Below are 20,627 nucleotides of genomic sequence, written 5' to 3'. Positions count from 1 at the left end.
TGGTTGTCGTGAGCCGCCGCCGCCCCGCCCCTCCTCTGCTCCCCTCCCCCCCGGCCCTGCTTACGGGCCGCCCCTCCCCCCGCCTCCCCGGCCCCTCTCACGGTGCCAAGATGGCGGCAGCGGCGGGCGGCGGCAGTTGCCCCGGGCCTGGCTCCGCGCGGGGCCGCTTCCCGGGCCGGCCGCGGGGCTCTGGCGGGGGCGGGGGCCGCGGCGGACGGGGCAGCGGGGCCGAAAGAGTGCGGGTAGCTCTGCGGCGCGGCGGCGGCGCGGCGGGGCCGGGCGGAGCCGAGCCCGGGGAGGACACGGCCCTGCTCCGTTTGCTGGGGCTCCGCCGGGGCCTGCGCCGGCTCCGCCGCCTGTGGGCCGGCCCGCGCATTCAGCGGGGTCGGGGCCGGGGCCGGGGCCGGGGCTGGGGCTGGGGCCCGAGCCGGGACTGCCTGCTGGAGGAGGAGAGCAGTGACGGGGAGTCCGACGATGAGGTGAGGCAGTCGGAGGCGTCCCCATCGCCGGGCGGGGCGGAGGTGGGGGGCTTCCAGGGGTCTGTGTGGCCCCGAGGAGTGGCGTGGGGAAGCGTGGTCCTCAAGGCCTCCTGAGGAGGGAAAGGGCCCTGGAAATAGGCATGGGAGGAGGTAGGCTGCACGGGAGCTGTCGGAGGAAGAGGCCTCTGAAAGTGGATAGAGAAGCCCGGGCTGCAGCTGGGCACTTGGGCCCGAGGCAGGTCCTGCTGAAGTGTCTTGGGCTGATCCTTCTTGGTAGTTGGCAAATCCAGGGCAGGAGAGGTTTGGGCTAGGAGGCTGTGGGGACTGCACGCCCAACCGGTGGTTGACAGCAGCAGCGTGGCTCGAGTGGACCCAGGCTAGGGCTCTCTGGGCTCTTACCTGCAGGCTGCCCCGCCCGGCCGCATAACCTCCGGCACATCCCTGATTTCACCAGCGCCCCAATTCTTTTTCTGACTTAAAGTGGAGAGAGGGTAAAATGGTGGAGGTCTTCCTCTTGGGGGCACAGGTTGAAGAGAAATGGAATGCAGGATGAGACTGGGCACTCTAGCAGGTCTGAGTTCAATTCAGGATTTATCACCAGTCTCTCAGAAAAGGCAGGAAAGTGTGCGTTTTATTACTTAGGACAGTTTGTAGCCACCTCAGGACTCAGGGCAGATTATAATATGATAAACCGCTTGATACACATACACACACACACACACACACACACACACACACACACACACACAAACACACACCCTGCTTGGGTGCCCCAATTCCCATTTTCACTGAGGAAGAAACTACAGCCCGAGAGGGTATAAGCAGAGGTTCCACTTTTTTCTCAGTTGGAGAATGAGGGAATCTGAGGGTAGTGCCTACTGCCTCATCTGAGGCGACCCTCTTCTGTTCCCTTTGAACCAGTGAACCACTGATGGCTGTGCTGGTGTGGTCTGGAACGGGGTGCAGGTTCAAAATATCCTCTGCCTCCATCCCTAGGAGGAGACCGTCTTTTCTTTTCCCCTTGCTTTCCAGTCTTTTTAGTTCTTTTGTAAATAGGGATACGTTAAGGGGGAAGCTGGGGATATTCCTCGGAACCTGAGTCTCACATGAAACGAGGGCTTTGGCACTGACTGCTGTTTCTCCCCTCCACCCCTGGTCCCCTAAATCAGGAGTTTCAGGGTTTTCATTCAGATGAAGATGTGGCCCCCAGTTCCCTGCGCTCTGCGCTCCGATCCCAGCGAGGTGAGTGATGGGGAAACTCTACCTCTATAGCTTTACAAGAATGTTATTCTTGCTTTTCGTGTCAGCTCTTCCCTGTTCAACTAGAGTCTTCATCAGTTACCAAGTGTGTTCTGTGTTCAAAGCTCAAGCTAGGCTGGGCTGTCGGGGAAACAGACAAGACTTAGTCCCTGCCCTCCTGGAGTCCCTCAGTCTGCAGGGCTACCTTGACCCATCTCCCCACACCTATTCTCCTTTTAGGTCGAGCCCCCCGAGGTCGGGGCCGCAAGCATAAGACGACCCCCCTTCCGCCTCCTCGCCTAGCAGATGTGGCTCCTACCCCCCCAAAGACTCCTGCCCGGAAACGGGGTGAGGAGGGCACAGAACGGATGGTGCAGGCACTGACTGAACTTCTCCGGCGGGCCCAGGCACCCCCAGCCCCCCGGAGCCGGGCATGTGAGTCCTCCACCCCCCGTCGGTCTCGGGGGCGGCCCCCAGGACGGTCAGCAGGCCCCTGCAGGAAGAAGCAACAAGCAGTAGTGGTGGCAGAAGCAGCTGTGACAATCCCCAAACCTGAGCCCCCACCTCCTGTTGTTCCAGTAAAACACCGAACTGGCAGCTGGAAGTGCAAGGAGGGGCCCGGCCCAGGACCTGGGACCCCCAAGCGTGGAGGACAGTCTGGGCGAGGAGGCCGTGGAGGCAGGGGCCGAGGCCGAGGCGGGCTCCCCCTCGTGATCAAGTTTGTTTCAAAGGCCAAAAAAGTGAAGATGGGACAATTGTCCTTGGGACTTGAATCAGGTCAGGGTCAAGATCAACATGAAGAAAGCTGGCAGGATGCCACTCAAGGAAGAGTTGGGTCTGGACAGGGAGAGGGCCCCTGCTGGAGGAAGGAGCAGAAGCTGGAGGAGGACGGAGAGGAGGAGAAAGAAGCGAAAGACAAGGAGGAGGAGGAAGAGAAGGAAGAGCGAGCTGTAGCCGAGGAAGAGATGGTGCCGGCTGAGGAAAAGGAAGAGGCGAAGCTGCCGTCACCACCCCTGACTCCTCCAGCCCCTCCACCTCCCCCTTCCCTCCCACCCCGCTCAACATCTCCTCCATCCCCACTTTGCCCTCCACCACCCCCAGTGTCTCCTCCGCCCCCACCATCCCCTCCACCGCCTCCTGCCCCAGAGGAGCAGGCAGAATCCCCTCCTCCCGTGGTCCCAGCTACATGCTCCAGGAAGAGGGGTCGGCCTCCCCTGACTCCCAGCCAGCGGGCAGAGCGGGAAGCTGCTCGGGCAGGGCCAGAGGGCACCTCTCCTCCCACTCCAGTCCCCAGCACCACCACAGGAGGCCCTCTGGAAGACAGCCCCACTGTGGCCCCCAAAAGTACCACCTTTCTGAAGAACATCCGGCAGTTTATCATGCCCGTGGTGAGTGCCCGCTCTTCCCGTGTCATCAAGACGCCCCGGCGATTTATGGATGAAGACCCGCCCAAACCCTCAAAGGTGGAGGTCTCACCTACTCTACGGCCTCCTGTTGCCACCTCCCCACTCGCACCACAGGAACCAGCGCCAGCCCCGTCTCCACCGCGTGCCCCAACTCCTCCACCTACCCCAGCCCCACTCCCTGAGAAGAGACGGTCCATCCTAAGGGAACCCACATTTCGCTGGACCTCACTGACCCGGGAACTGCCCCCTCCTCCCCCTGCTCCTCCACCGGCCCCACCCCCGCTTCCTGCACCCGTCACTCCGTCCCGGAGGCCCCTGCTCCTTCGGGCCCCTCAGTTTACCCCAAGCGAAGCCCACCTGAAGATCTACGAATCGGTGCTTACTACTCCTCTTGGGGCCCCTGAAGCCCCTGAGCCAGAGCCGCCTCCCGCCGATGACTCTCCAGCTGAGCCTGAGCCGCGGGCAGTGGGCCGCACGAACCACCTCAGCTTGCCTCGATTTGCCCCTGTGGTCGCCACTCCTGTTAAGGCCGAGGTGCCGCCTCCTGGGGCTCCAGCTCCAAGCAGTGGGCAGCAGCCTCAGGCTCAGCTGCAGCAGCCCGTACAGGCCTTGCACACCCAGCTGCTGCCTCCAGCGCTACCACCACAGCAGTCACAACTACAGCCGCAGTTACAGCTGCAGCCGCCGCCACCGCAGCAGCCGCCACCACTGGAAAAGGCCCGGACTGCAGGCCTGGGTTCCTTACCGCTGTCTGGTGTGGAGGAGAAAATGTTCAGCCTCCTCAAGAGAGCCAAGGTGCAGCTAATCAAGATCGACCAGCAGCAGCAGCAGAAGGTGGCGTCTTTGATGCCGGTGAGCGTGGTACTTGGGCCATGCCCCTGCACCCAGCCTCAATTCTCTGCAACCCCTGAACCTCGTTCCCTCCCTAGACACCCTCCAGCATTGCAGGGAACCTTCAGAGCCAGTCCTTCCCCTGTCCCCCAGCTTCCTGTGTTCCTTCCCTGGTCCCATCCCTCCCCAGTGCTAGTCTCCTGGCCCCATTTTTTCTCGCTCTCTAGCCTCTGACCCTGTTTATTCCCCCACCAGTCAAGCCCTGGAGGGCAGATGGAGGAAGTTGTGGGGGCTGTCACGCAGATCCCAGACAGAGGTTCTGTCAGGTCTGAAGATGAATCGATGGAAACTAAGAGAGAGAGACCGTCGGTATGGAGTGGGAAGAAGGCCCTCTGAAGAAGGCTGGTTGCGGGGCCACAAGGGGCAGTGCTCCACATATGTTCCTGCTTTCTCCTCCCCCCAGGGCCCCGAGTCCCCTGTGCAAGGCCCCCGCATCAAACATGTCTGCCGTCACGCTGCTGTGGCCCTTGGTCAGGCCCGGGCCATGGTACCCGAAGACGTCCCCCGCCTCAGTGCTCTCCCTCTCCGGGATCGGCAGGACCTCGCCACAGAGGGTAGGGGCGGGCATGTTGGGAAATTTGACAGCTGTGTCAAGTTTGGGGGCAAGTGAAGGCATCAGGAACCTGGGAGAATGGCAGCTGAGTCGGGTGCTTGGGGCCAGGTGGCAAGTGGGTTGGAGTGCTAGGTCTTAGAGCAGATTTGGGAGCACTGTGGGAAAGTGGGGACCAGAAGGCCAGTTGTATGGAATCTAGGGGAGGTTAGGGAAATGAGGTAGAACTCCTGGTGGCTTTGTGGCTCCATCCCGGCCTCTCCACTGCACTAGATACGTCGTCAGCATCTGAGACTGAGAGTGTCCCATCTCGGTCCCGGCGGGGAAAGGTGGAGCCAACAGGGCCTGGGGGAGACTCAGAGCCTGCGGGGTCTGGAGGGACCCTGGCACATGCACCCCGGCGCTCACTGCCCTCCCATCATGGCAAGAAGATGCGGATGGCACGGTGTGGACACTGTCGGGGCTGCCTGCGTGTGCAGGACTGTGGGTCCTGTGTCAACTGCCTGGACAAGCCCAAGTTTGGGGGCCCCAACACCAAGAAGCAGTGCTGTGTGTGAGTAGCTGGGGTGCAGCCTCCATTCCCACCCGTGATTGTCAGTTACCCAGGCCTCCTGCCCCAGCAGAGCAGTGGGATTGGCATCCTTGTGGAGAGCTTCCTCTCTTCCCCCAGACCACCAGTCCCCTACCCTGGTGACGTGCTGCTCCCCTCCCCAGATACCGGAAGTGTGACAAGATAGAGGCTCGCAAGATGGAACGGCTGGCCAAAAAAGGTAACGAGGTTTGAGGAGCATTTCTTTACACAATCTTACTGAGATTCGTGGTACGGAGGAAACCATGTCTTCTTTGCTCTCCTCCCCATACCTTTGCAGTCCACCACCTTTCTTTTCTTTTCCATCGTGTGCTTGTTCGCTTCTGCCCCACTTTTTTCTGGCTTTTCTCCATCCCAGTGTCCCATGTCCCTGGCTGAGCTCAGATCCTACTAAGTCCCCTGTTCCCACAGGCCGGACGATAGTGAAGACGCTGTTGCCCTGGGATTCCGATGAATCTCCTGAGGCCTCCCCTGGTCCTCCAGGCCCACGCCGGGGGGCGGGAGCTGGGGGGCCCCGGGAGGAGGTGGTGGCCCCCCCGGGGCCCGAGGAGCAGGACTCCCTCCTACTGCAGCGCAAGTCAGCCCGGCGCTGCGTCAAACAGCGACCCTCCTATGATATCTTCGAGGACTCGGATGACTCAGAGCCCGGGGGTCCCCCTGCTCCTCGGCGTCGGACCCCCCGAGAGAATGGTGCGAATTGTTTGTTGCTTCCTCTGTCAGTCAGTCCTGTGTCTTTTGTGTGGAAGCGTCAGGACTCCCAGACCCAGGGCTTTGTCAGTCTCAGTGTAGAGAAGGGGGGTGGTTTTAGTGGACAGGGAGGACGGATGCAGGAGGTTTTCAGTAGCCTGCTGAACAAGGCCCAAGTCATCCTAGTGGACCTTGTCTAGTTAAAGAAGGCCCTGGGGATCCAGGTAACAATTGGGGGTTGTAGAGGAGGGGGAATGGGGCAGAGAGGAGGGGGAAACCTCACCGCTCATGTGTCCTGCCTAGAGCTGCCAGTACCAGAACCAGAGGAGCAGAGTCGGCCCCGCAAACCCACCCTGCAGCCTGTGTTGCAGCTCAAGGCCCGAAGGCGCCTGGACAAGGTCAGCATAACCCCACACCAAGAACCCCGAGTCCTGTGGAAGGCATGGCTCCATCCCAAGGAGCTTCCTGGCAAGTCAGGGTAACAGGCTCACCTGAGTGCCGTGGTGTGTCCACGCCAGAGGACAGGTCCTGAGGGGGTGAAGCAGGCCTATCCTTCTGGAAGGCCAAGTAGGATCTGGGCAAAAGGCAGGGTTGGGAAGGCTGGAGGAGAGGGCGGTGAGGAGAAAAGTTGGTAAAGGGTGGGGCTGGCAGCACTCTGAGCACCACCATCTTCCCTAGGACGCTTTGGCCCCTGGCCCTTTTGTCTCTTTTCCCAATGGCTGGACTGGAAAACAAAAGTCCCCTGATGGCGTGCACCGGGTTCGTGTGGATTTTAAGGTACGGCATGGAGCAGGGGAGGGTGGTGGGGACTACGGTGGGAAGAAACTTGTTAATCATGAGTGAGAAACCAGGGCTTTAAGGTTGGGTCTGGCTTGTGTTCCTGGCTGCTCTCTGACCCCTTGTCTTCTCCTCCCTCAGGAGGATTGTGATCTGGAGAACGTGTGGCTGATGGGCGGCCTGAGCGTACTCACCTCCGTGCCAGGGGGACCACCGATGGTGTGCTTGCTGTGTGCCAGCAAAGGCCTGCATGAGGTTGGACCCCTGCCTTCTTTCACAGCCCCCCAAGTCTGGTTTCTTGGGCCCTCTCCACAGGGTCACGTTCCCTGGCCTTCTGGCCTCACACTCTGCCTGTCGTTCCGTCTCCCCACCCCAGCTGGTGTTCTGCCAAGTCTGCTGTGACCCTTTCCACCCATTCTGCCTGGAGGAGGCCGAGCGGCCCCTGCCCCAACATCATGACGCTTGGTGCTGCCGCCGCTGCAAGTTCTGCCATGTCTGCGGGCGCAAAGGCCGGGGATCCAAGGTTCGGGCACGAGGGCCATGGCAGTGGAGGCATGAAAGAGAAGGGGTATCCCTGTGCCAGTAGGTTCTGCCATTGCTGTCTTTCTTCAACATCCAACAGCACCTCCTGGAGTGCGAGCGCTGCCGCCATGCTTACCACCCAGCCTGCCTGGGGCCCAGCTACCCAACCCGGGCCACACGCAAACGGCGCCACTGGGTGAGAGATGAGGCCCCCACCCCTTACTTTGGAGTTCTGATTAATGCCGCACACCACCCCCAGACATGCTCTAGGCGAGGGTTCTCAGGAGGCGGGGAAGGGTGGAGGTCCTTCTGAGAGTTTGATAAACATCACACGTCCTCTTCAAGAATTTCACGTAGACAAGATTTATGTGCAGAATTTGTATGTAATGGTTTTATGGGCTCATGCATTCCACGGCCCCCAGCTCACAGCCCCCTCCTGCTCTAGCCTAATCTCTTCCGTCTCACTCTACCGATCTCCCCACTTCATTTCTCTCCTGCCCTGCTTCTTTCCTTCTCCCTTCCTCCTCCTCTTCGCCTCTCCTGCACACTTTTTCTCCTCTTACCCATCCTTCCTCATCTGTCTCCTGCCTCCTCTTTGCCCATCCCCTCTTCGCACTGCTCCAGCCCGGTGTCTGGCTTTCCCCCTAATGTCGCCCTGCCCTCCCAGATCTGCTCAGCCTGCGTGCGCTGTAAGAGCTGTGGGGCGACTCCAGGCAAGAACTGGGACGTCGAGTGGTCGGGAGATTACAGCCTCTGCCCCAGGTGCACCCAGCTCTATGAGAAAGGTGGGGACCTGGCAGGGGACCGGGGCCCCGGGGGCCACCGGGGAGTGGGCCAGGTTCCTAGACAAGCAGTTGGAACAGATACTCTTCTCTAGTGGCTTTCTACTCTCTTCTAACTATGGAGCCTTTCCTTCCACTCAGAGTACTCTCCCACTGAGGGCAATGGGAGTGGAGGGCGTGGAGCCCACCCTTGTGGTGGTCCCTGAGATGCCTCCTGGAACCTCAAGTCTCCACTGAGCTCTTTGAAGACCTGGGCTTCCTCATTTACTCAGGCAGCATGTTTAGCAAAGCTCTTTACTTTGTGAGGCCTTGGGGCTGCAGAGTTAGAAAAACAGCCTTATCCTCAGCCAGCTTTTGGGGAATGGTAGGGACCCAAGTGGGGCATGATAGAGGCAGCTCCTGCAGCAGTCAAGGGATGGCTGGCCTCTGGACAGGGGCTCTGAGGGGCAGCCAGTGGCACCAGCCCCTCTGACTTGTCTCTTCTTCCCTCTCGCTCCAGGAAACTACTGCCCGATCTGCACACGCTGCTATGAAGACAACGACTACGAGAGCAAGATGATGCAGTGCGCCCAGTGTGACCACTGGGTGCACGCGAAGTGTGAGGGGCTCTCAGGTGAGTGGGTGGATTACCTGGGGGGTGGCCTCAGTCCTTTGGGGATCCCTGTTCTACCCTTCACCACAGGCCCTCAGGGGACAGGGCTGAATGTTCTTGGTGATCTGGGGGCTGCTGAAAGCCCTCACATCTCCCTAAACCATTTTTTCCTTTCCTGCCCTGGCTGTTCCAGATGAAGACTATGAGATCCTTTCGGGGCTGCCAGACTCGGTGCTGTACACCTGTGGGCCATGTGCTGGGGCCACGCACCCCCGCTGGCGAGAGGCCCTGAGTGGGGCCCTGCAGGGGGGCCTGCGCCAGGTGCTCCAGGGCCTGCTGAGCTCCAAGGTGGCAGGCCCACTGCTGCTGTGCACCCAGGTCTGGGGGCCCAGGTGGCAGGACGGGGTGGGCCTAGGCCCAGCACGAGCTCTGCTGACTTCCCCTCTTTGCAGTGTGGGCAGGATGGAAAGCAACTGCACCCAGGGCCCTGTGATCTGCACGCTGTGAGCCAGCGCTTTGAGGATGGCCACTACAAGTCCGTGGTGAGTGGAACACTGAGAGGAACAGGTGGGTGCCAGGAGGAGAGGATTGGGGTCGAGGCTCGAGTCCTGACAAACCCCCTTACAGCACAGCTTCATGGAGGATGTGGTAGGCATCCTGATGAGGCACTCGGAAGAAGGAGAGACGCCGGAGCGCCGGGCTGGAGGCCAGACGAAGGGGCTCCTACTGAAGGTGAGCTCTTTGGGGGATGCCTGGAGGGTAGCTAGTATGGTAGTGGGGAGGAGAGAGTGGGTCCTTTAGACCCTGCCCCGGCCAGCTCTCCTGAGGAAGCCAGTTCTTCTCATCCTGTTAACCTGCTCCCCAGCTGCTAGAGTCTGCGTTCGGCTGGTTCGACGCCCACGACCCCAAGTACTGGCGACGGAGTACCCGGCTGCCCAAGTGAGCGAGGCTGGGTAGCAGGAGGGGAACCAGGGAGTGAGGGCAAAGGCAAGGGCACCTAGGAATCCAGGGGCAAGCTGGACTGAGAATAGACGAGGAACAGGGTTAGGGTCTGGAGGGTGGTGGAACCAGCATGAGAGTCCCCAGTGGTTCTAGACGAGCAGAGACTCAGATTGTGTAGTTAACTTGTACTTCGGTTCTACTTTATGCAAGGCAGTGTTGGGGACAGCAGTGGGCGAGCCATGTTTGGGAGGTTGGGCAGGCACTGATGACCCAGACAGTCAGGGCACTGATGGGGAGACCCACGGGCTGTGGGAGCCTAGAGGAGGCGCCTGCCTAGGAGCCTAGGGCCTGAGGCTTTCCGGAGAGATGACATCCAAGCTGAGAAGTGGAGGAAAAGTATTCCGCGCATGAGGGACAGTGTTTCGTGGGCCAAAGGTGGCATGAGAGGGCCTGGCTTGTTTGGGAGACTGAGAGAAATTCCACGTAGAGAGAGGACAGAGGGTGTCATGGCATGTTCAGGCTGATACTGTGGGTGGGCCCCAGTGCATCCCCCACCCCCTGTTAAGAGACATGTCAGAGGCTGACCCTGCCTGTCCACAGCGGAGTCCTCCCCAATGCCGTGTTGCCCCCTTCCCTGGACCATGTCTACGCTCAGTGGAGGCAGCAGGAACCAGAGACCCCAGAATCAGGGCAGCCTCCAGGGGATCCCTCAACAGGTACTGGGAAATTGGGGCTGGAAGCCAGATCCCCTGGTTGGTGGGCCAGGCTCCAGGTCCTCATTCTTGGACCTTCCTTCCCACACCCCTTCCAGCTTTCCAAGGCAAGGATTCAGCTGCTTTCTCACACCTGGAGGACCCCCGTCAGTGTGCGCTGTGCCTCAAATATGGGGATGCAGACTCTAAGGTGAGGGCTACTGCATGAAGCCCAGGCTGTGGGGTCTGGTCTCTGGGTCCTCCCCTCCTGCCACCCTCCTCTGTCCCCAGGAGGCAGGGCGGCTTCTGTACATCGGGCAGAATGAGTGGACACACGTCAACTGTGCCATCTGGTCAGCCGAAGTGTTCGAAGAAAATGACGGCTCCCTCAAGAACGTGCACGCTGCTGTGGCTCGAGGGAGGCAGATGGTGAGGGCACGGGCCTGGAGAGGTGGGCAGTCCTCGGGGCTCTCCTCCACTCGGAGACAGCTCTTGTTTAGTCTCTGCCACAGCTTGTCCTTCCACTGCTGGTCCTAGTACCTTTCTTGGTTGTCCCAGCACTGTGGTGCTGCAGTGACAGCAGCTCTTTTCCTGTTTGTGCTCTCTGGCCATAATATGGGCCTGAAGCCTGGGAGACTAAAAGTTAGTCTGTTGAATCTTGTTGATTAAACCTGTGCTGGATGCTTTCCATACAGTGTGGCATTTAGCTCTTATTACATCCCTATGAGGTGAGATGTAGCCTGAGTTAGAATCCCCCTTACCAGTTTCGAACCTGAGTCAGGTACTGTAGAACGTCTCCAGCTCACCCTCAGAAAGATGATAGAGAGACGTACTACGGAGGGCAGATGTGAAGATTAAATGAAATAATACAGGTTCCATGCTAGAACAGCATGAGGAAGATGGTAAGGTAAATGCCACTCTCAGCCTTAGCTCTTGTTATTCTTCTTCCTATTGCAATTCTGTATCAAACAGTCTGAAACAGTTTTGATGTGTACCTGGCCCTGGATGCAGCTAGGGGAGAGGTAATGTTTGGTGAGTGCCTTTGCTTGGTGAGGTGCTGGGCTAGGCAGGGGCCCAAGCAGAGTCTCAAGGACAACGATGCTGAGTGTCAGGCTCTGGCTCGGGTCACTGGCTTCCCCCTTTAGCAGCCCCTTCCCCCCACAGCGCTGTGAGCTCTGCCTGAAGCCTGGAGCCACGGTGGGCTGCTGCCTTTCCTCCTGCCTCAGCAACTTCCACTTCATGTGTGCCCGGGCCAGCTACTGCATCTTCCAGGATGACAAGAAAGTTTTCTGCCAGAAACACACAGACCTGCTGGATGGCAAGGTGGGCCCGCACCCTGGGGGAGACAGCTCCCCACTGCACTCTCTTCCTCTTCCACTCAGGGAGCTCCGTAGCCCCTCAGGCCTGGCCCCAGCTGCCTCTCAGTGTCTCTTCCTTGTTCCCTTACCCTCTGCCCCCAGTCCTTTAGTCAAGCCCCTGACTGACCAGTCTCTGCCTCCAGAGCCTTCCCTCACATCCCCCTCACCTGCCACCAATCCAGCAACCCCATTTGCCACCCCCCTCCCAGGAGATCGTGACCCCTGACGGTTTTGATGTTCTCCGCCGAGTCTATGTGGACTTTGAGGGTATCAACTTCAAGCGAAAGTTCTTGACGGGGCTTGAACCTGATGCCATCAATGTGCTCATTGGTAAGCAGCTTGCTCTCTACCCTGGTCTTCCTGACCCTGCCTGGGCCCACCCTCCTGATCTCTCCTCTGCACCATAGGCTCCATCCGAATCGACTCCTTGGGCACTCTCTCTGACCTCTCAGACTGCGAAGGACGGCTCTTCCCCATTGGCTACCAGTGAGCAGCCCAAGGGACATTGGTGGGGCTGGAGGTCTCCAGGACTGGATCTTGTTTCCTAAGTTGTCCTGACCCTCTTGTCCCACACGCCCACCCGTCAGGTGCTCCCGTCTGTACTGGAGCACAGTAGATGCTCGGCGGCGCTGCTGGTATCGGTGTCGAATTCTGGAGTATCGGCCATGGGGGCCGAGGGAAGAGCCGGTTCACCTGGAGGCGGCAGAGGAGAACCAGACCATTGTGCACAGCCCCGCCCCTTCCTCAGGTACAGCCTTGGAACTCCTTCATTTTCTTCCCTGAGTGCTGCCCTCCCCAAACAGTTACCCACCAACCCTATTCTCCTTGTGCCCTAAGGAAACCCCAGGATGCTTGCCATTGTGCCACTTGCTGTAATGGCGGTAGTTTGAGATGACTTAATGGCTGCGCAGAGTGTGCGGGGGCTGTGCTCAGCGTCTCCCAGGAGAGAGTGCCATGCTACCTGCTTGTGCACAAATGCAGGGAGCATTTATGGCCACCTGACTTGGGGCTGCGTGCTCATGTGATGCTCCCCGCAGCCCTTTGAGAAAGGTGTAAGCTCCTCTGTACAGCTCAAAGAGGGCAGTAGCTCTCCACAGTGACCTAGTGGTAGAGCCAGGATTCAAACCTAAATCTGCTCATTTCCCAAACTGGCACCTTCCCATCTGTGCTAGCACTGAGGGATGTAGCTGAGCGCTGGATGGCACAAAGCAAGAACGGGCTTGGAGATAGGTAGAGGGAGAGGTCCTCGTGGGCCGAATGGGAGGAGGAGGAGATTTGGATTGCGCTTGTGGGTGAGGTGTTTGTTCTGGGTTGGAGCATGACACAGGGTAGAGAGGGGAGGAGGGTACAGCCATCCTGGCTGGAAACAAGGAAGCGTTGGGAGGAGGCAGCAGAGATCAGCTTGCACAGCTTGGGTGGAGCCAGGTAATGGGGAGCCGCAAGCACCAGGACGGGGTGGATGCATTTGATGTGGCAGGGATGTGCAGAGCAGGTAGGACTGGCCGTGCTGGAGAGAGGGCAGTGCCCTGTGTGGGGCCTGAATCAGAGAGCAGTAGGCAGCCAGGAAGTGGGGAGATGGCAAAGGATGGGTGAGGAGGGGTCACAAAGGAACTCGGACCCAGGTGTGTATGGAGGTTTTGCAGAAGCCACAGAGGGGTTTGGGACCTGGGTGATGACTGGGAACCCATGCACCTTGTCCCCAGCTCAGGTGCCAGGCAGAGAAGGTGCGGTTGGTTCAGAAGAACAAAGGGTATGTGAGGGGAGGCTTTCACAAAGAGCCCCTGCCACCCATGATGCCATTCTTTTGCCTCTTCAGAGCCCCCAGATCATGTGGACCCCCCACCAGATACAGGTGCCCTTATCCCCAGAGCTCCTGAGCACCACTCACCCGTTGAGAACCAGGACCCCCCACTTCGGCCGGATCCAAGCAGCGCCCCACCTCCAGCCCCCCGCTCCTTCTCGGGGGCTCGAATCAAAGTGCCCAACTACTCACCATCCCGGAGGCCCTTGGGGGGTGTCTCCTTTGGACCCCTGCCCTCCCCTGGTGAGTACCTGGGAGTGTCTGGGAGAGGGGTGGGGCAGGGTGAGGCAGGAGCTCCTGGCTGACCCTGACCCTTCTCCCTACAGGAAGCCCATCTTCTCTGACCCACCACATCCCTACGGTGGGAGACCCGGACTTCCCAGCTCCCCCAAGACGCTCCCGTCGTCCCAGCCCCCTGGCTTCCAGGCTGCCACCATCACGGCGGGCCTCTCCCCCTCTCAGAACCTCTCCTCAGCTCAGGGTGCCCCCTCCTACCTCAGTCGTTAGAGCCCTCACACCTACCTCAGGGGAGCTGGCTCCCCCTGGCCGGGCCCCATCTCCTCCACCACCCCCTGAAGACCTGGGCCCAGACTTTGAGGACATGGAGGTGGTGTCAGGACTGAGTGCTGCTGACCTGGACTTCGCGGCCAGCCTGCTGGGGACTGAGCCCTTCCAGGAAGAGATTGTGGCTGCAGGGGCGGTGGGGAGCAGCCACGGGGGCCCAGGGGACAGCTCGGAGGAGGAGGCCAGCCCCACCCCCCGCTACGTCCACTTCCCTGTGACTGTGGTGTCTGGCCCTGCCCTGGCCCCTGGAGCCCTCCCTGGAGCCCCCCGCATTGAACAGCTGGACGGAGTGGATGATGGTACCGACAGTGAGGCCGAGGCAGTCCAGCAGCCTCGGGGCCAGGGGACTCCACCTTCAGGGCCAGGAGCAGGCCGGGCTGGGGTCATCGGGGCTGCAGGGGACAGGGCTCGACCTCCCGAGGACTTGCCGTCAGAAATTGTGGATTTCGTGTTGAAGAACTTAGGGGGGCCTGGGGAGGGGGGCACTGGGCCTAGAGAGGAGCCACTCCCCCCAGCACCTCCCTTGGCCAATGGCAGCCAGCCCCCTCAGGGCCTGCCCCCTAGCCCAGCTGACCCCACCCGGACGTTTGCCTGGCTCCCTGGGGCCCCAGGGGTCCGGGTATTGAGCCTGGGCCCTGCCCCCGAGCCCCCCAAACCTGCCACATCCAAGATCATCCTGGTCAACAAGCTGGGGCAGGTGTTCGTAAAGATGGCAGGGGAGGGTGAACCTGTCTCACCCCCAGTGAAGCAACCACCTCTGCCCCCTCCCATCCCCCCCACAGCCCCTGCTTCCTGGACTCTGCCCCCAGGCCCCCTGCTGGGTGTGTTGCCAGTAGTAGGGGTGGTCCGCCCTGCCCCTCCCCCACCCCCCCCTCCACTGACGCTGGTGTTGAGCAGTGGGCCCCCCAGCCCACCCCGCCAGGCCATCCGTGTCAAAAGGGTGTCCACCTTCTCTGGCCGTTCCCCACCAGCACCTCCCCCAAGCAAAACTCCCCGGCTGGAGGAAGATGGAGAGTCCTCGGAGGACCCCCAGCAGGGTCCAGGGCTTTGTGGCAGCGGGTGAGTGAGCGTGCCCAGGCTGCGGAGTGGGAGAAGGGTGGGCAGGAGAAGGCAGCTCAGCCTTCTCACCGTCCACTCCGCACCAGGTTTAGCCGAGTGAGGATGAAAACGCCCACTGTGCGTGGAGTTCTCGACCTGGATGAACCTGGGGAGCCCACCTGGGGGGAAAGCCCGAGGTGAGTGGCCAGCCTCCTTTCCCTGGAGGCTCTGGAACCTCTGCCGCTTCCTCCTTCTGACAGGTCTCTCCTCACAGGCCCCTCCAGGACCGGTCCCCTCTGCTGCCACTTCCAGAAGGTGGTCCTCCCCGGGCCCCCGATGGTCCCTCTGACCTGCTGCTTGAGTCCCAGTGGCACCACTACTCAGGTAGGGGCCAGCCTTTTCCTCTCACTGCGTCCTTCCTGGCGCTTGTCTCAGCTGAGTAACTCACAGATACAGAACTGGTCCACTTAAAAAAAACACACACAACGCACTGGGTGTTGCACATTGCACAACTACCTGGGTACGAGCCTGGGCTGGATGTTAGAGTTACAGAGACACCCTTGGGAGCTTATGGCCTGTGTCAGAAACAGACACATGCCTGTTCAGTGTGCCCAAGAGCCCAAGGAAGGGCTTCAGGAGCTAGTGCACCAGGGTCAGAGGTTAGGTACCTAGTAAAGCCAGAGATGAAGTTCTGGGGATCATCCACAGAGGATGGAGCCCACCTAGGACCCAGAGGAAAGACAAGAACAGTGGGAAGGAGATCAGAGGAGGGTGGTGTCCCAGAGGCTTAGGGAAGGGAGTGGTCAGCAGTCCCAACTGCCACAGAGAACACCAGGCATGTGGGGTCTAGGGTTGGTGTACTGTCTGGGCAGATGGCACAGGGTAGGGAGGATGTTGTGTCAGAGTCCAGAACCGAAGACAGTGTTTGCCGAGGAAGCCAGAATAGCAGCCGGGCACCTTGCCAAAAAGCTCAGTTAAGAGTTGGGGTGGGGGTTGGGGGTTGGGGGGAGCAGCTCAGAGGGGTTTGGTGTGAGGGCTGTGACAGCAAAAGCAAGGATGAGGGTGAAGGGGACTCGTGGATGGAAAAGGAGGTGGGAGGAGACATAGTGGTCAGGTTTGCATAAGTGGTCAGGTTTCCCTCCTGAGGTGGAGGGAAGGACATGAGGAAGGTGTACAGGCATACCTCGTTTTATTGCCCTTTGCTTTGTCACGTTTTTTACAAATGGAAGGTTTTTGGAAACCCTGCATGGAGCAAGTCTATCAGCGTCATGTTTCCAGCAGTATTTGCTCACTTTGTGTCTCTGTGTCACACTTTGGTAATTTTCTTAATACTTCAAACTGTTTCATTATTTGTTACGGCGATCTGTGATCAGTGATCTTTGCTGTTACTCTCGCAAAAAGATTACAACTCCCTGAAGGCTCACAATGTTTAGCATTTTTTTAGCAGTAAAGTATTTTTTAATTAAGGTATGTACATTGTTTTTTTAGACATAATGCTGTTGCACACTTACTAGACTATAGTATAGTATAAACATAACTTGTATATGCACTGGGAAACTAAAAGATTTGTGCGACTCACTTTATTGCAATATTCGCTCTGTTGCCGTGGTCTGGAATTGAACCTGCAGTATCTCCGAGTTATGCCTGTACTTGCAGAGATACGAGACATCAGTATGCAGGATGGGGGCACGTGGAGCAGTTCTGGCTGATGGACTCAGTGAAGCTGGAAGGGCAGTGCTCTGTTGGTCATGGAGGGCAGTGGGAGAGGGAGTAGGCTACAGCCGAGTAAGCTGATAATTGAGCAGACTGAGGCTCGGAATTCCTTGTGGCCCCAAGTCCTGTCCTGATGTGTGGATTTTCTCATTATGTAGAGCTAAGCTGCTGAGTATGGAAATGGAATGAAGTAGACTGAGACTGTTTTACTGAAAGGCTACTTACAGGGGTCGGAGATGGCATGAGGATATGGCAGTGACCATGACAGACAGGTCCCTGCCCATAGGGACCAGACCACATTTTGCTAGAGGAAACAGATGCATAATTAACAAGCGCATTCTAGCTTAGGATGAGCACCATGAGAAAGAAGAAAGTGAGAGTGTGCCCAGGCGAGGCCTCTGTGGTTGTGCTCAGGGAACAGAATGGAAGTGAGGATGGGGAAAGGTGGCAGAAGTCAGAGGTGGACCCTAGGGCATTGCGAGGCCCAAGGATGATGTGGGACACACAGCAAGAGTTAGGTTTAGAGTCTTGCTTAGGGCTGGAAGGGCATATAGGCAGGTTGGCCCAGAGCAGTTCTGTGGGGAGAAAGTGTGGCCATGTGACTCCTGCCCCTCCTAAAGTATGCTCCACTCAAACGTATGCCCCCCACCCCACTCAACCCAGGTACAATGGTCAGGCCTCAGTCCACATCCTGCTTGAGCCAGTAGCAGCATTTGGTGTGCTGATCCCTCCCTCCTTGAAGCATTTCCTTTCCTGGCTTCCAGCACCCCAGCCCTCTCCTCACCTCTGGCTGTGCCTCCTCACTGCCCCAGCCTGTCAGCTTTGGTGTGTCCCAGGCTCTGGCCTTGACTTCTCTAATCTCCACTCACTCCCGAGTGCTCTTGTCTAACTTCCTGACTCTAAACCCCATCTCTAATTCTGATAGCCCCCAAATCACTAGCCAGGCTCTTATATCCTGCTGCCTGTTCGCCATCTCCACAAGCAAGTTGAAAGGGGAGGTTTTCTAAGAGGAATCTCAGGCTCAACATGTTCCAAACTGAGTTCTTGACCTTGACCCCAAACTCGTTTCTCCCTCACCTTCACCATCTCACTCAGTGACCATTTTATCCTTCCAGTTGTTCAGGATCCACACCTCAAGAATTGTCCTTGACCCCCCTTTTCTCTCACATCCACCTCACCTGTGTCAGCTAGTCCTATCTGTTCTAGCTTTAAAATTTTTAGCCCCTGAGAAATCCATCATAGTGTACGTATACTTGATTCTGTGAGTATGGGCCTTTATAATAATATATTGGTAATCTTTACAGCAACGTGGTACACATAAGAAAAATACATGTGCAAAATATAGTAGTTCTCCAGTATTTTAAATTTTGTGTGAGATGCAGAAAAATGAGGAATAGATTGGCATTTACGGTAGACTGAGTTTGAGTGAGCCGTAAGCATGTCCTGCAGTAAAGAGACTGTAGGCCCTTTAGAAAAAATAATGTCCATTCTATAGGGTTCACTGGGCAAATATTGCAGGAGGAAGGCCCTCAGACCCAGCAACTGTGCTTATATGCGGGCAGGAAGGAAGGGCAGAGGGGAACCAGGAGGGGTGATCCTCACCAACTCTGATCTGCTCCTTGGGACCAGGTGAGGCTTCAAGCTCTGAGGAAGAGCCTCCATCCCCAGAGGACAAAGAGAACCAGGCCCCTAAACGGGCTGGCCCACACCTGCGTTTCGAGATCAGCAGTGAGGATGGGTTCAGCGTGGAGGCCGAGAGCTTGGAGGGTGAGTTTGGGAGTAGCATTGACAGGGAGGGAAGGTGTCCCATAGAACACCATCCTGACAGCTCTGGCCTTGCCCTCTCCCCAGGGGCATGGAGAATTCTGATTGAGAAGGTGCAAGAGGCCCGAGGGCATGCCCGGCTCAGACATCTCTCCTTTAGTGGTAACTGAGGGGTTTCACAGGGATGCTGGGGGCCGGGATGACTCCCTGTTGGCAGGATGGGCCTCCGACGTGACTTACGTGTCCTCACTTTTGACTCTCCCCAGGAATGAGTGGGGCAAGGCTCCTGGGCATCCACCACGATGCTGTCATCTTCCTGGCAGAGCAACTGCCCGGAGCTCAGCGCTGCCAGCACTATAAATTCCGCTACCACCAGCAGGGAGAGGGCCAGGAGGAGCCACCCCTGAATCCCCATGGGGCAGCCCGCGCTGAGGTCTATCTCCGGTGAGAGGTCTGGGGTGTGATACCTGAGTCGGGGTAGCCCTGTAGGAGTTCTCAAGGGTGGGAATTAAGTCTTTACAGATTAGAAACTGAGGTCTGAGGAGAAGATACTAGGCCACTCCAGAAGTTATTCCTAGAGTTCACATCAGAAGAATGAACCTCATCTGTTCCCCGTTTGCTGTGTCTTCAGTAGTAGCAGTATTGCTCCTACCCTACCAGCAGCAGGCCCAGGCCAAAGAATATATGGGTAGCATCTTCTTGAAAGAATGGCTATGAACCTCCTTCCTTTCCTCCCTCCCACCTGCAGGAAGTGCACCTTTGACATGTTCAACTTCCTGGCCTCCCAGCACCGGGTGCTCCCTGAGGGAGCCACCTGTGACGAGGAAGAGGATGAGGTGCAGCTCAGGTCAACCAGGTATGGAGGGCAGGCCAGGGTACTGGGGATGGTCTGGAAAGGTCCAAAAGAGGGTGATCGGGGCAAGAGAGGTCATTCCTGGGTACCAATCTGTGTGACGCTGCCGTCCCCCACCAGACGCGCCACCAGTCTGGAGCTGCCCATGGCCATGCGCTTTCGCCACCTCAAGAAGACATCCAAAGAGGCTGTAGGTGTCTACAGGTCAGTGGGGTTGGGGGGAGGATGCCCCTTGGGTGGATGGACAGGTGCCCTAGTGTGGGACTACCTTGGTTCTGTCCCCCTGCCCCCTGACCTCCCCCTTGCCCATGCAACCCTGCAGATCTGCCATCCACGGGCGGGGCCTGTTCTGTAAACGCAACATCGATGCTGGCGAGATGGTCATTGAGTACTCTGGTATTGTCATTCGCTCTGTGCTGACTGACAAGCGGGAGAAGTTCTATGATGGGAAGGTAGGCTCTGCCAGGCCATGGGAATGAGACGGGTGAAACAGTGTGGTCCACGGGAACAGAGCCCCTGACTGCCCCACCCTATCCCTGTAGGGCATTGGGTGCTACATGTTCCGCATGGATGACTTTGATGTGGTGGATGCCACCATGCATGGCAATGCCGCCCGCTTCATCAACCACTCGTGTGAGCCCAATTGCTTCTCTCGAGTCATCCACGTGGAGGGCCAGAAGCACATCGTCATCTTTGCCCTGCGCCGCATCCTGCGTGGCGAGGAGCTCACCTATGACTACAAGTTTCCCATTGAGGATGCCAGCAACAAGCTGCCCTGCAACTGTGGCGCCAAGCGCTGCCGTCGGTTCCTTAACTGAAGCTGTGGCTGCCTGCCACGCCCCCCGCTGCCATCTTGCCCCTCGTCCCTCCCAGAGCATCTCACCCCACCCTCGTGTTCAGGGTGGATGTGGGCATGCAGGTGGCAAGGGCCCTGCCTCCACCCCTCCAGCCCACCCAGCAATCGCCCCCTTCTTTCCCTGGGGGCCCAGGATGTAGATATTGTACAAAAGTTTCTAAATCCCTTCTTTTCTATGCACTTTTTTATTTAAGAGGGTGGGATCCCAGGTGGGAACCCCCCACAATAAAGTCTGTCAATGTTTGGAATGGTGGTCTTCCATTTGTATGGTGCTGGGGGCAGGTAGGAGCTTCTGTTCCTCTGCGCCCCACACTCATCCTGAGCCAGGGGAGGCGAGAGGGCATCGTTCAGAATTAGAAGTAAACTGTGGGGGTCTGTTAAGGCTCAGAGCATAAATGTAACACCTATTCCAAGTTAGTTAGAACTCAGATGGGTCCCTATAGATGAACCCTCCCAAGGGTAGCAGGGCCATTTCTCAGAGGGGACCCCGGTTGCCCAGAGGTAACCCACATCTGGTCTTGTGTGTGTGGTG

At 58.3% G+C, this 20,627-nt stretch overlaps 1 protein-coding gene across 4 annotated transcripts; it reads left to right on the top strand.

The window, feature by feature from the left end:
* Window positions 1-110: 110 nt before the first annotated feature.
* Window positions 111-20,343, top strand: KMT2B (lysine methyltransferase 2B). 4 transcript variants are annotated; one of them, XM_067720082.1, is made up of 37 exons: window positions 111-479; window positions 1,649-1,721; window positions 1,959-3,976; window positions 4,211-4,324; window positions 4,419-4,569; window positions 4,839-5,118; window positions 5,280-5,335; window positions 5,566-5,844; window positions 6,145-6,239; window positions 6,520-6,618; window positions 6,760-6,873; window positions 6,995-7,141; window positions 7,241-7,336; window positions 7,808-7,925; window positions 8,422-8,535; window positions 8,708-8,892; window positions 8,967-9,056; window positions 9,142-9,246; window positions 9,380-9,453; window positions 10,057-10,172; window positions 10,268-10,359; window positions 10,440-10,577; window positions 11,313-11,471; window positions 11,716-11,836; window positions 11,914-11,992; window positions 12,094-12,254; window positions 13,323-13,550; window positions 13,634-14,930; window positions 15,017-15,106; window positions 15,184-15,293; window positions 18,252-18,389; window positions 18,474-18,548; window positions 18,653-18,830; window positions 19,135-19,242; window positions 19,360-19,443; window positions 19,562-19,691; window positions 19,782-20,343. In XM_067720082.1, the coding sequence occupies exons 1-37, from the start codon at window positions 111-113 to the stop codon at window positions 20,055-20,057; spliced, it is 8,157 nt and encodes a 2,718-aa protein (XP_067576183.1). In that variant the 3' UTR covers window positions 20,058-20,343. The 4 variants fall into 4 exon arrangements, with proteins under 4 accessions (XP_067576183.1, XP_067576184.1, XP_067576185.1 ...); XM_067720085.1 differs by lacking the exon at window positions 111-479 and having other exon boundaries at window positions 1,655-1,721; window positions 1,959-2,153; window positions 2,298-3,976; XM_067720083.1 differs by lacking the exon at window positions 18,474-18,548.
* Window positions 20,344-20,627: the final 284 nt, after the last annotated feature.

This window comes from Pseudorca crassidens, chromosome 20, assembly GCF_039906515.1.
Source record: "Pseudorca crassidens isolate mPseCra1 chromosome 20, mPseCra1.hap1, whole genome shotgun sequence".
Lineage (NCBI taxonomy): Eukaryota > Metazoa > Chordata > Mammalia > Artiodactyla > Delphinidae > Pseudorca > Pseudorca crassidens.
This window is presented reverse-complemented; position numbering and strand designations above follow the sequence as displayed.